Consider the following 12,103-nt stretch of genomic DNA (forward strand, 5'->3'; position numbering starts at 1 on the left):
GGGGGGGTTGAGAGTGTAGAGGTGTAGCCATATAGACCGTTTCAGGATGGTTGTCCCTAGAAGGGGTAAGGAGGAGATTGGGTCTTAGTATAGTTATGGTGGGAAAAGTAGACTAGTCTTTACGAAAGCTCACCCCCTGGGTGGTAGCCTATGTTTGTGTTTTGGGAGGGCTTGGGTTCACCTGGGGGAGGGGGAGTGAGGATAGATTTGGAGATGGGGCAGTATTATAGAAGAGGGTAGAGAGGTTAGAGGTCTGCAGGAGGCTAGTCCAAGATTGCCGCCATAGCAGGAAAGTTGCACTAGGTCCTCTTTCAGTTACATGTGATCTGTGGGGAAGGGGTTGTGAGGGAGTAGGGGGAGGGGAAAGTGGGAGAGGACTAGTGTTGGGAGAATCTACAGAGAAGTGTTGTTAAAATGGATGCTCGTCGTCAGGGAGAGCGTTCATTTTGGGGGTGGGATTTGCTAGTGCTCCTTCATTGAGGGGATATGGGAGGCACAGCTTGTGGCTTCGCTGATCCCCCAATCCCATTATAGATCCTTCACTAATGGCAGGCGCAACATGACCGGTGGACCAGTGAGTTTTAGCGTGAGGATATTTTTTGGGAAGAATCGTCAGGGGTAAATTGCAGCATTGTTGAGCGCTTCTTGTCTGTTAGGGAGTGTTTTGTACGGCGGGTGGGGGGGGGGGGGGGCTCGAGTGGGGAAGCAGAGGGCTTGGTATTACAATGTGATTGCCAGGTGTGGGAGAGGAACCGATCGGGTATACCAGGATGCAGGGAAAGTCTGGGGGCTGGGAGGGGAGCCTCCGGTAGCAGCCTGCGGTGTCTCAGAGGGAAAAATTCAGGAGGAGTGGAGGTTGGGGATAATCGTTGGACCTCTGGGCGGTCGGGCCTCATTGCAAGGAGACACAACTACTGCTGCTGTGGGCTCTGCCGCCGCGAATTGCCAGGTGTTAGGAGTGATTAACCAGAAGCGGGAAGAGTCTTGGGGAAGGGAAAGGGCCTCCGACATGCAGCCCGCGGTGTTACACTCTGGGGAAAAAAGTCTGGGGGGTAGAGGTCGTTGAAGAAAGTTGGACCTCTGGAAGGTCAGGACCTCTTTAACAAGGTGGCATACTACCGCTGCTGCGGTCAGGTTTTTTTTTTCTTCAAACGTGGCGGTACAACCTTACCTTGTGAGTGTCCGGATGGGAAGGGAGGAGAGCCTCAGTATGCAGCCTACGGAGTTGCAGCGGGCGAGTCGCAGGACCCCTCTCCTATGTCCTGGGTGTGATGTTGACTTGGGATCAAGAGCGGAGGGCCGGGGTCGTGGGCGGCTCCCACTGTGTTGGTTTCGGAGAGAGAGCGGTATCGGTGAGCTTTTGATTGGAGGCGGGCTCCGCAAGGACAGTCGGTCTGACGATTGAGCCATCTACAGCGTCCGGGGAGCCTCCATATGCAACCTGCTGAGTTGCAGCAGGCGATTCGCGGGAGCCCTCTCCTCTGTCCTAGGTGTGATGTTGACTTGGGATCCATAGCAGAGGCACAGTAGCTCCCACTGTAGAAGACTTTTCTATAACCATATTCCTTTGAGTAAGCAGACTTTCTAACATCAAGTGATTTAAAGGAATAACTTCACTATATGATAATTCTGTACATGAATCTTGAGAGCTACAATGGTTGAAGTATTTAGAATTTTTATCTGATTCATTCTCTAATTCTAAAGGTAGTGCCGTTGGAAATGTTACATTATCAACAGTTTGTTCGGTGTTTACTGCTTGTTGACATGTGCTCTGTACTGATTGCTCTTTATTGGTATGAGGGGGATCCGACTAGAACTCATTATGTGATTGAGTTATCAGTTGCACTGTCAGTGCTGGTTTTGGAAGTTTCACTGGTCTGCTGTACTGATGGACCACATGTCACGATTCCCTATGTCCTCTGACACCAGTCTTGTTCTCTTTCTCCTGGGGTCCAAGAGTAATATGAACCATATTGTTCCTTTTGGTCCCAGCACATGTACAAGATCTTGATGGGTGAGATCAAACTCTTCCTTCAATCCCAGTCACTCTACCATGAGCTCACCAACTTTCTGTGACAAGCCAGCTGCTGGATACGGCTTTGGAGTTGAAGCCTGACGTAGACTCTCACTGATCTACTGGAAGTACTGCAACACAGTATGAGATGATTGATCATGAGGACCCTCCCATCCTAGAAGTTTCAGTACATGCATTTTGGCTCTTAAGTGCATCTTATAGGGAGCGCCAGTGGACAGTTCATGTCTTGGCATACGATTTGTTGTTCTCTGTGCAGCTAGCAGGTTTTGGATCTATGACCCACCATTGTCTAAGACTCTCGCTGTCAAGGCTTGTTTTAACACAGTTATCTCTAAAGGAGTGCAAGACTTGGAGACTTAGCCTACCTTATGCCTCCTAATGCCTGAGAGGTAAAAACTGCCACATAACCCCTTCACTGCGGCGGCTATTCCGCCGCAGTGCTAAGAGGGGAAGGCGGACGAGCGGCGGGCGCATGCTGGTGACGGAACCGCTCCATCACCAGCGTCGGTTGCGCTGTGCTTATGACTGAGCGGTTTCGTCATGGCCCTGCCCGCTCAATAGAACGCCCAGCGCAGGCGCGGAATCCGCACGGCGCAGACGCATCGGGCGGGCCATGACGGAACCGCTCCGTCATCAGCACAGCGCCACCGCGGCTGATGACGGAGCGGTTCCGTCATCAGCAGGGGAGGGGTTAATAAGAATTAAATATATGAACTTCACCATTGCTATTGAGCTTAGCAAGTCTTTTATGGTTGCACGAGCCATATCTTGGCATTCAGGCTATACCCACATAGTTTGGGTGCACAAACCTACCTCTAAGACTATTGAAATCTACCCACTGATTGTAGCGGACTCCAAGTAGTTCTCCAATAGAGCCAGAAGAGGTCTAATGATCATAGAGTAATGATGTTTTGGCAAATTTCACATTGTAATACATATTGTTTAGTTTGTTTTGGCATCAGTTGCCACCAATAAAGCTCCTATTGGATGTGTAATGTTACAGACACCCCAGCACGCACAAAACCTATTCCTTCATGAGAGGCTATAATTAAATTCAGTCTGGTAGATTCATTCAGGGCATAGTTATCTCCTATTTTAGATATGTTTACAGTTCGGAGCCACTCTTGTTACAGGAAATAGTTGCTCTTCCCCAGTAAATAAGGGGGTGGTATTTGTTGCTATGCTATGATTAAACTGTCGAGTGTCTGTCTGAGTTGTTTCTGGTTTTCAACTGCTGCTTCTTAAAAACCTGCACTTATATGGGTGATTTCAAAACCTGATCTGCATCGATGTTGCATATAGAATGAACTTCCTCACTCAGGCGTGGCAGCGACTGCTGGACATCTAGACCTCCACCAGGGGACGCTGTAATCAGAGGGCAGCTATTCGAGCAGAACGCTGTTTAGCTTTTAGTGTTTTTCCCTGTGAATCTTTGTAATCATTGGTCTCCCAATGTTTCAAATCAACTTTTATATACTCGTACACACAATGGTATTACGGTATAGAAACTGATTGTTATTTTTTTGCAGACCAAACAGTAGGCATTTAATTCTGCCATTTATGTAGTCTAGTCACCTAAGGGCTTCACATGTTTATTTTCAATTTTCAATTCAGAACCATTAAATCTTCCTTGCTGAACAAGCTGTGAGTAGTGCTGTGTCCTGCCTGTGGAAAGGCTGTGTTGATCCATCAGATTGACCTCAGGAATTATCGCTTGCTATTACAGGAACTATTCGGTACTTATTGTAGGGTCATCTAAGTTATACATCTGTACTGGCCTAACTTGCAGCCCGATGCACCCATTTGACATGCAGTGCGACTGTGCGAGTGAATTTGGAATGCTTGCCTCACGTGCAGCCCCCAAGTATGGTTATTGATGTTACCTTAATGAATGTGTTTCCTTGGGCTGGTGGTTGCTCTTTGATAACTGCAGTACGTATTTTCTCTATCGGGGCAAATCACTCCTCCTCAGAAGGGTATAAACGTGTATTACATGCAGTAGTAATCAGCACATTGTCTGTTTTATCTCGTATTTGCAAATGTGCTGCAGTGAACATGTCTCTGTAAATCTCTGAGTATCAGTGCATGTTGCTGCTTCCAATCCTTTCTGGAACCTGTAGGTTTCATTAGCTGATATAGGATGGCGTGAACCCCCCAAAACGAAAAATGTTTTCCTCAGCACCAAAAGGAGATCTTAATCATTGAACCCCCTTTGGGAAAAGGAAAGCGTATTGTTATATCTCATTTTTCTCCATGATGAGTTAGGTTCATTCAGATGTCGAGTGTTATGAATCAACTGAGTCAGAAGAGCTGTCATCTGAACAGGTTTTTTATAGACACATGGATGCTGATCCCTGAAAACAGTAGACACATACCACTGTTAGTGTTTTATTATATAAGGGTATTTAATAAGTACTATAAGCATTCAAGCCTCATGTATTATAATGATGGACATTCTATTCATGGTAATCTCAACAGCCAGAATATGAAATAAGATTAACATTAGAAAAATCCAAAGTATTTCATATCGCACATCCCTACTACCTGTAATAATTGATCCGAACTCTACCCAACGCCTATATATATGTTATTATCAACTTCACATTTATGGTATCAGCTGATTTTTTTTTAATATTCCCTCACTACTTTTGGCCAAGCCAAGTGTTACTTCTTCATACCCTTTTAAAGCTTCCAAGACTTCAGGTGAATTACAGTTCTCGAGCATCTCCCCTGGGCAATGAGTCTTCGTGTTTGTCCCACCCAAATTCTAACATCTTTGTATTCCTTTCTACCTAATGATTCGGTATGCAGAGGGGAGGGGGGCTTTTTATGCACTCTGTTGTTTATACATCACTGAACAAACCGTGCCTCAGTTAGAGACAGTTCCTAAAGACAAGCAAATGTCTTAAAGCATGCTTCCTTCCACATGTGCTCTGTAGTGCCATGTAATGGTTCTCAGTACATGTAGCTATTTGTGAATGGACATTTTCTTCTTTGCTGTATTTCTGTCATTTTTGTTTGCCTGACTAATGTCAACCAGCTTGTACAACATATGGCCATCTCACACACACTGTTGGCTGGTATCATCCTTCAAAGCATTTGTTTCATCCTTCAAAGCATTTGTTTTCTAGGCTTAAGCCACCCCCTTTAATAGTTTGTGCGTTCATGTTTCCCATACAATTAAGCCTGATATGTATGTAGCAACCATGTGTCATCAGAAAGGCCCTGCCACGTTTGTTAAAAGGTTTACTTTCTGACTTTTACAGAGATTCTGATGAATCCAGGCGAACGAAGAAGAGCACGGTGAGTGATGAGCACAGTCAAACGGAATGCAGATTTTGAGGCTCTGATTTAGTGTTTGGGGATAATGAAAATTCCTATGATTTATGGAGAAAGTACCGAATATGTAGGAGGATCCACCAGTAGTATTTCATACTATATAGTGGAGAAACAAAATCCACTAGTGGCTTCCTCTCTGGATTTAGTGAGTGCTGCAAAGAGGAGGACGAGGTATAGCAGCATCACTGCAACTGCACTGGGTGGGCTTTAGAACCAATGATGTCTCACTCCTTCCTCTGCAGAGCTGCACTTGGAGACTATCTGAAATAATATGATGGTACACCAGATTTCAGGACTACTGCCAATTAAAAAGAAGGTGCTTTGTTGTGACGGCTCTGCCATGTTAATTAAATTTGGTTTTTTTCTTCAAATTGTGTGCACATTTAGCTGAAGCTATTGTGTTCAAGTGTCAGTGTCTAATCAAAGCCACTGCGCCTTTTAGTAAAATTATTGAAAAATGAATGTTCCATACTTATATAACAATCTTACTCTGACTATCCTGCCACAGTTGGGTGCTAAAGTAACACACAGTTGCTAATTTAATGTTGAACTGCAACCGACGGTTGGCAAAAATGCTTTATTACTGCAGAGCACCGTGCAGCCGTGCATTGGGAAATTTGCAGGCTGGCCTGTTTGTGTATTTTATTAAATGAATGTTGCAGCATTAAACACGCTGGATCTTGCTGCTGCTTTTCTCAGGCTTCACAACACTGAGAATAAAGGCCAACATTAGTTTATCATGAAGGTGATAAAGCAGGTAGTAGATTTTCAGTGCTTACAGTTTTGTTTAGAAGTGTCAAGAGCTTTTAGATAGGACTTCCAAAAATCATGATTCTAAATTTGCCTTTAGGGTTAGCTCTGTTTTATTGAACAAAAATGGAAAAAAGACATGCCAAGGAAATCAAAAGGGTTGTATCACTCAACATTTAGATATCATGAATCTGTAATAATTCACTGGGAAAGAAAATGCAATCACTACCTCTCTACAAAAAGTAAGGTCTAGAAGAATTGGAGGTGAGAGAGGTGGAAAAGGAGAACAACTTGTGTTGTTTTAAACAAGTATGTGCATGAAACCTTCCCCCACCTCCCGCTCCTCAGGCACCAAAACAACAGGCAAGGTAAGAGTCACACTGGTAAGCTAAACCTATTGGAATGCTCTAATAAAGTACCAGAGCCCTCCAGCATTCAGACCACTTTGTTCATTTTGCTTGGCACCAAGACCAAAATTATATTTAGATGATCTGAACGCAAATGCCTTGCCCATCTGACTAAAGATTCGAAACAACTCTAGAAGTTGGAAATAAAATCATATCAACAGCTAGTATTGATAAATAAGCTAGTTTTCTATTCTGAAAATATAACCTCTTCTACAAATGCCCCAAAATCGAGTTTTCAGATCCTAAATTATCCAAGCAACAAATATAACATTCAGCCACGGGTAAAGCCACCCCAGAAGCTTTGCAATAGCTTTGGTGACTATTTTATTAAAAGATTTTGCACAGTAGGAAGAAGATTGAGTTTATCCCTTTTGCATGAGCTTCTACAGATATTAAATCATGTTTGTCACTACTTGAAACATCACTCTTGATGTTGTAGACTGAGCTATCCCAATTAGTGCTGTCTACAAAATCAGGTTGATCAATTTGCTCCTTTTGATTTTAAATAATTGCTTCAGGGGATTATTTTCCCTCTTGGGTTTTTATTCAACTCATCCCTGTTGAAAGGTGAAGTTCCTACCTTTTGTGGTCTCGCATAAGACAGTGTTAGTGACAATCTGTTGTTACTTAAAAAACAACAAAAAAATCTAAAAGGGGGCTGGCTGTTAGCGCACCCATTACTTTGATCGGCATTGGTTGCCTTCATTATCACTCTTATTGTCTACCTTTTCATTGGTGAACGTGTGTCAGCATGTGTCGGCTTCACTTGGGCTTCCTTTTGCTTCCATGTTTTTGTTTCCTTCTGTGGAGCATGGACCATTGACTGATAGATGCTACAAATTGCAGACAGTGCTGCTCACCCTGCTCTGAATGGACTTTTTGGCACTGTCTTAATGTAGGGCCAACACAGCGAACGTCTGGTTGGAGGAAAAATAATTGTACAAGTGAGTTTTTGTTTCTTGCATGTCTTTTATGTGTTTGTGAGTTTCAGACATTACAGCCATGCCATGATCCTTCTAGCTTTTGAAAACTTCAGTCAGCTTTATGTAAGTTGCATCCCTCGCACCCATTTATGCATGACAGTTATCCTTTATTGTTGTTGTTATTGCCTAATTTGTGTAATTCCCAGCACCCTCAGCCTCCAGCTCACATTTCCTATCCCCATAAAAGAGAGATTGAGGCATACATGTGTATTTTAATTGCTCGTGGTTTTACCTTTGCTGACAATGTGTTAATGTCATTTGTTCCTGAAAAGTTTGTTGTTGTGTGAAAGCAGAGAATAACCCCATTCCAAGAAAACAGATCACTGCCCCTTTGAGGTCAGTGCTGGCCACCTCACGTCACTTTTGTTTCACACAGCTATACATCATTGCTAAAAGACATTGACAAAGTCAATAGCTCTTGAATAGGCAAGACCTATTGGTTTTGCCCGTGCTTGTTTAAAACAGCAATTTTACCTCTACTCTGAAAAAAAAAATTGGAGCTGTGCCATCACTCTATTTAGCATCTAACCATTGCTGCGAAAATATAGCAGAGCGTGTTGTGTGTACTTTGTTGATATTTGCTGGCCAGTAATTGCTTGACAATTGTGAACGCAGTATTCTTGCTAGCTCATAGCAAAGAATCGGTTCTTCTTGGTGTTTTTGATGATTTGAGATTTGATCTTTATGCTGGTGAGGTTAGCACCTTGGTTCTTTTAGATCTGTCGGTTGTATTTGTTATGTTGATCATGCCGATAGATCGATGTTGGTACAGAAAAGTTCTCTGCATGGTAAAGATGTGTACCCCTGCCTTAAGTGGCCAACTATATTGTTGTCTGTTACCCTAATGCTGACTTTTTGTCATAGGTGAACGCGGATCATGTATGTGCGCTATGACACATGCCTGTCTCATGGATTTCAGTCTTGTTGGACCGAGAGGGGCACCCAGAGTGCTACTCTCATAGTGATGGAAATCTACTGCCTTTAGCCGGCAACTTGATCCTGGGTGACTTGGAACCCACCTAGGGCACCAACTATGCATTGATGGTGATCCCTAACGCCCCCACAGTCCCTGCTCTAGCACACAGGGAGCAGCAACAATTCTGCTTCCTGTGTGCAGGCGCAATTCTTGAATTTGTTTTTACAAAGTCTGTTTTCAGCTGGCTGGACCAGTTTTCCAGCTCCTGCCAGCTGGGAGCAGACATACTCCCCTGTTTATTTAGGGCCAGCCCCAGGGAGGTAATGGCCCCGGTGGCCGAGAAAAGCCCTGGAGATAATTTAACCAATGGGGGTTTCGTGCGGCCCCTCTCCCCCTTTAAACTTTATTTGGCCCTCGGGGAGGTGGTGGTCCCGGGGGCCTTAAGGGCCCCCTCCAGTTTTTTTAATAATGACCCCTGGAGTTTGTGGCCCGGGGCTCTTAAGGGCCTTCAGAGAGGGGCTGCATGGCCTCTCTTCAATAAAATAAACAAACTGCCCACCGGGGCTTCTGATACAAACAAGTGGGAGACCACGCTTTTTTTAAGCAGAAATGTGCACATTTTCACGATTTTTCCTGCCAGCATTTTAAACAATTCTTCTTTGCCCTGGCAGGGTACCTAGGAGACTCCTCCCTCCCTCCCCCCCTTGGCCTAGGGGTTTAGGGTATTCCTACCCTGATATATATATATATATATATATATATTATATGTTTCGCACTCACTCCGGTTACAGGATCTGCCTGGCTAACTCACGGGCGGTCCGAGTTGGGGGCGACCGGAAGCCCGATGCATATTAACTCCGCTCTGCTCCTCCAACAGACATAGTCGGACACAACACGATACTTTATTAGCTGATGTGCCATTAGGGAGGAAACGCCAGATAGAGCGTTCACTGATGAGCTTACACAGTATATTTCGGTTAAAGCATAAAGCGCACTTGCAACTACTGTGAAAAAATATAGCAAGGGAAGAACATGTTATTAATAACTATTTGAGATAGAATATTGCAAACATTACTGTTGAACCTCCTTATAGGAAATGTGATTGTGAGGTATAATTTTCCTTGGTAATCTTTGATAATGTGATAAATGTTCTAAGTTACAATCTATACTCAGGGGTCTAAGGAATTCCAAAATGGATGACATTTTTCAAGAGGATGTTACACGTATGCGGTGTTAGTCCTATGTCTATGGTAGGCATATGTTAAATTCAATCACTGTTTGTTGCAATGTTGAAACGTGAACAAGGCGGAAGCTGAAACGCATTGTTTCCTGCAATTAAATAATTTACAAGCATCGTGTTGTGTCCGAGTAGGTCTGTTGGAGGAGCAGAGCGGAGTTAACATATATATATATATCACAGAGAATGGATTAGGCCCAATACCGGAGTTAAAGCTTTTAATTGCAGGTACAGCAGCGCATTAAAACTCCGTCTCCTTACGCGTTTCAGCGACCTTTTTAATTGAAAAATCGCGCACGATTGCACTTTGTACATACATACTCCAACCTGTGATCAAGACGAAAGCTCGCCGAAACGCGCAAGGAGACGGAGTTGTAATGTGCTGCTGTACCTGCAATTAAGAGCTTTAACTCCGGTATTGGGCTTCACCCTTTCTCTAAAACAAAACCCTTTCAGGCATAGAGTGAAGCATAAATTCTGAAAAAAGTGATTCAGTGTACTCTGGATAGTTCTCAAGTTTAGGTGGAAAGCATCTCCTCTATAGAGCACTCTCAATACCAGCGACACTCTAAATTTGCTCACCTCAAATGCCTGCTTTTCTATCAAAGTTTTTAAGCATAGGATTAGCACAGTGCCATCCATGCAGAGATAGAAAGGGACAACGTATTTTTCCATTTCTACAGCAAAGTCTTCAAGCATAGGATTAACGCAGTGCTATCCATGCCGAACTTTAAAATGACCAAAGCCTTTTACCACTCCAGGCACAGTATTACAGCTTTGGTTTGGTAAAATACCTCCCAAGCCATCCTGAAATGAATAAGAGCAACCCCTGACACGTGTCAGAGAGGTATAGCATTGTCCAAACACAACGGAGCACTCAGTATAAGTCAAAACAAAACCATTACAGGCATAGACCAATGCATAACTTATGCAAAAAAAGAGAAGCAGAGAAGCAGAAGCAGAGAACTCTGTGTAGTTCTCAAGTTTAGGTGGAAAGCCGCTCCTGTATAGAGCTCTCTCAACACCAGCGACACTCTAAATTTCCTCACCTCAAATGTCCGCTTTTCTATCAAAGTCTTTAAGCATAGGATTAACACAGTGCCATATAAACATCATGGCATCGTAGTCTCAGGGCATGCCGGACTTGGGCTATGCGGATGGACGTTGGGACAAAGGAGGAAGTTTTTACTGTAACTGCAGCACTGTGTTTACACCAACATGAACTTTAAAACACTTTTTTCATTTACATCTTCCAGCCCTCACTACGGCAAGACACAGAGGGAAGATACTTACCTGGCAAGGGAGAGAAGTGCTTTCTGGGAACTGTGGTTTGCCGATACGGGCGGCAGTTAGTTTCTCCCAATTAACTCAGCTCACCTGGACTATAGCGATTAACGAGTGAACAATACAAAAGCCTGTAGGAGGGAAACCTCTGTGGTTGAATGGCATTTGTTAAAGGCATACACTCTGAAACGCGTCATGCCAATTGCTTTAATAAAGGAAGTCTCCTGCAATCCTCGCTGTGTCCCTCTAGTACCTTCTGGTGAAGAAATCCTTCTTGTGATATATATATATATATACACAACGCTCAACTCCAGAAAATCTCCTTCAGAAGAACCACACTAGTGGAACCAAAGTTGTCGGTGCTCACACCATTGTAGTTTTAATTACAGAGTTAACAGACGCGTTTCAGCATCAAGCCTTCGTCAGTGTTGGTTACATTTTGCAAGTTAGCCTGGGTATTAATGCAAACATTTGCTAAATATAGTTGACTGACTTAGTAATTACTGCTGAGCGTAGCGCCATCTTTAAACATGTAAATACATCGTTATTTCATTTCACGCTTGCTCAACATCAGTGGAAATATGATTTTGGAATATCGCCGTGTATCGGCATAGCTCCCCGCATTGCCACATTACGGGGAGATTGAAGGGGCGCAAAGCCTCACAGCCCCCATTTTGCAAAATTTCCAACAGTCCATCAAGCCATGTATTGGCAAGTTTCTCTGCTTACACTTACAGTTCCAGCTTTTTCTGAATATAGGTGCATTTTCCACTTACGTTTCAAAAGCCAAATTAATTCAACATATTATTTCATATGTTCCTTTCTACAAATATTCATACTTCACATTTCATGATTTCCCTCAGTTTTCACCATCCTCTTCCCCTGTCTTCATTATTATGTTTCTTCTAGTTATAACAACTAATAGCTTGTATATTGGCCAATATATCTGATTACAGAATAAAAGAGAGACAAGGGGGGGGGGTTGTTTGGAGGTTTTTGAGGGGAAAAAACATGGAATTGAAAGAAAGGAAAAGAAACAAAATCTAATAGAACGAACTCATACTAATCTGTTATTACAGAGGGGATACTACATTCCAAATTCAGTTCATCTCCCTGATCTATTTCCTATTTATCCAGATTTCAGTTTTTAAT

The 12,103-nt window shown here is 43.4% G+C and overlaps 1 protein-coding gene across 1 annotated transcript in view; it reads left to right on the plus strand.

Annotated features, from left to right (window-relative positions):
• LOC147716989 (uncharacterized) overlaps positions 1 to 12,103 on the plus strand; it is a 555,946-nt gene that overhangs the window by 52,288 nt on the left and 491,555 nt on the right. Inside the window, exon 4 of the mRNA XM_086919831.1 lies at positions 5,302 to 5,338. Coding sequence (XP_086775957.1) covers positions 5,302 to 5,338 — 37 coding nt within the window. The remainder of the gene's footprint in view (positions 1 to 5,301; positions 5,339 to 12,103) is intronic.

The sequence above is a fragment of the Lissotriton vulgaris genome, chromosome 5, assembly GCF_964263255.1.
Source record: "Lissotriton vulgaris chromosome 5, aLisVul1.2, whole genome shotgun sequence".
Lineage (NCBI taxonomy): Eukaryota > Metazoa > Chordata > Amphibia > Caudata > Salamandridae > Lissotriton > Lissotriton vulgaris.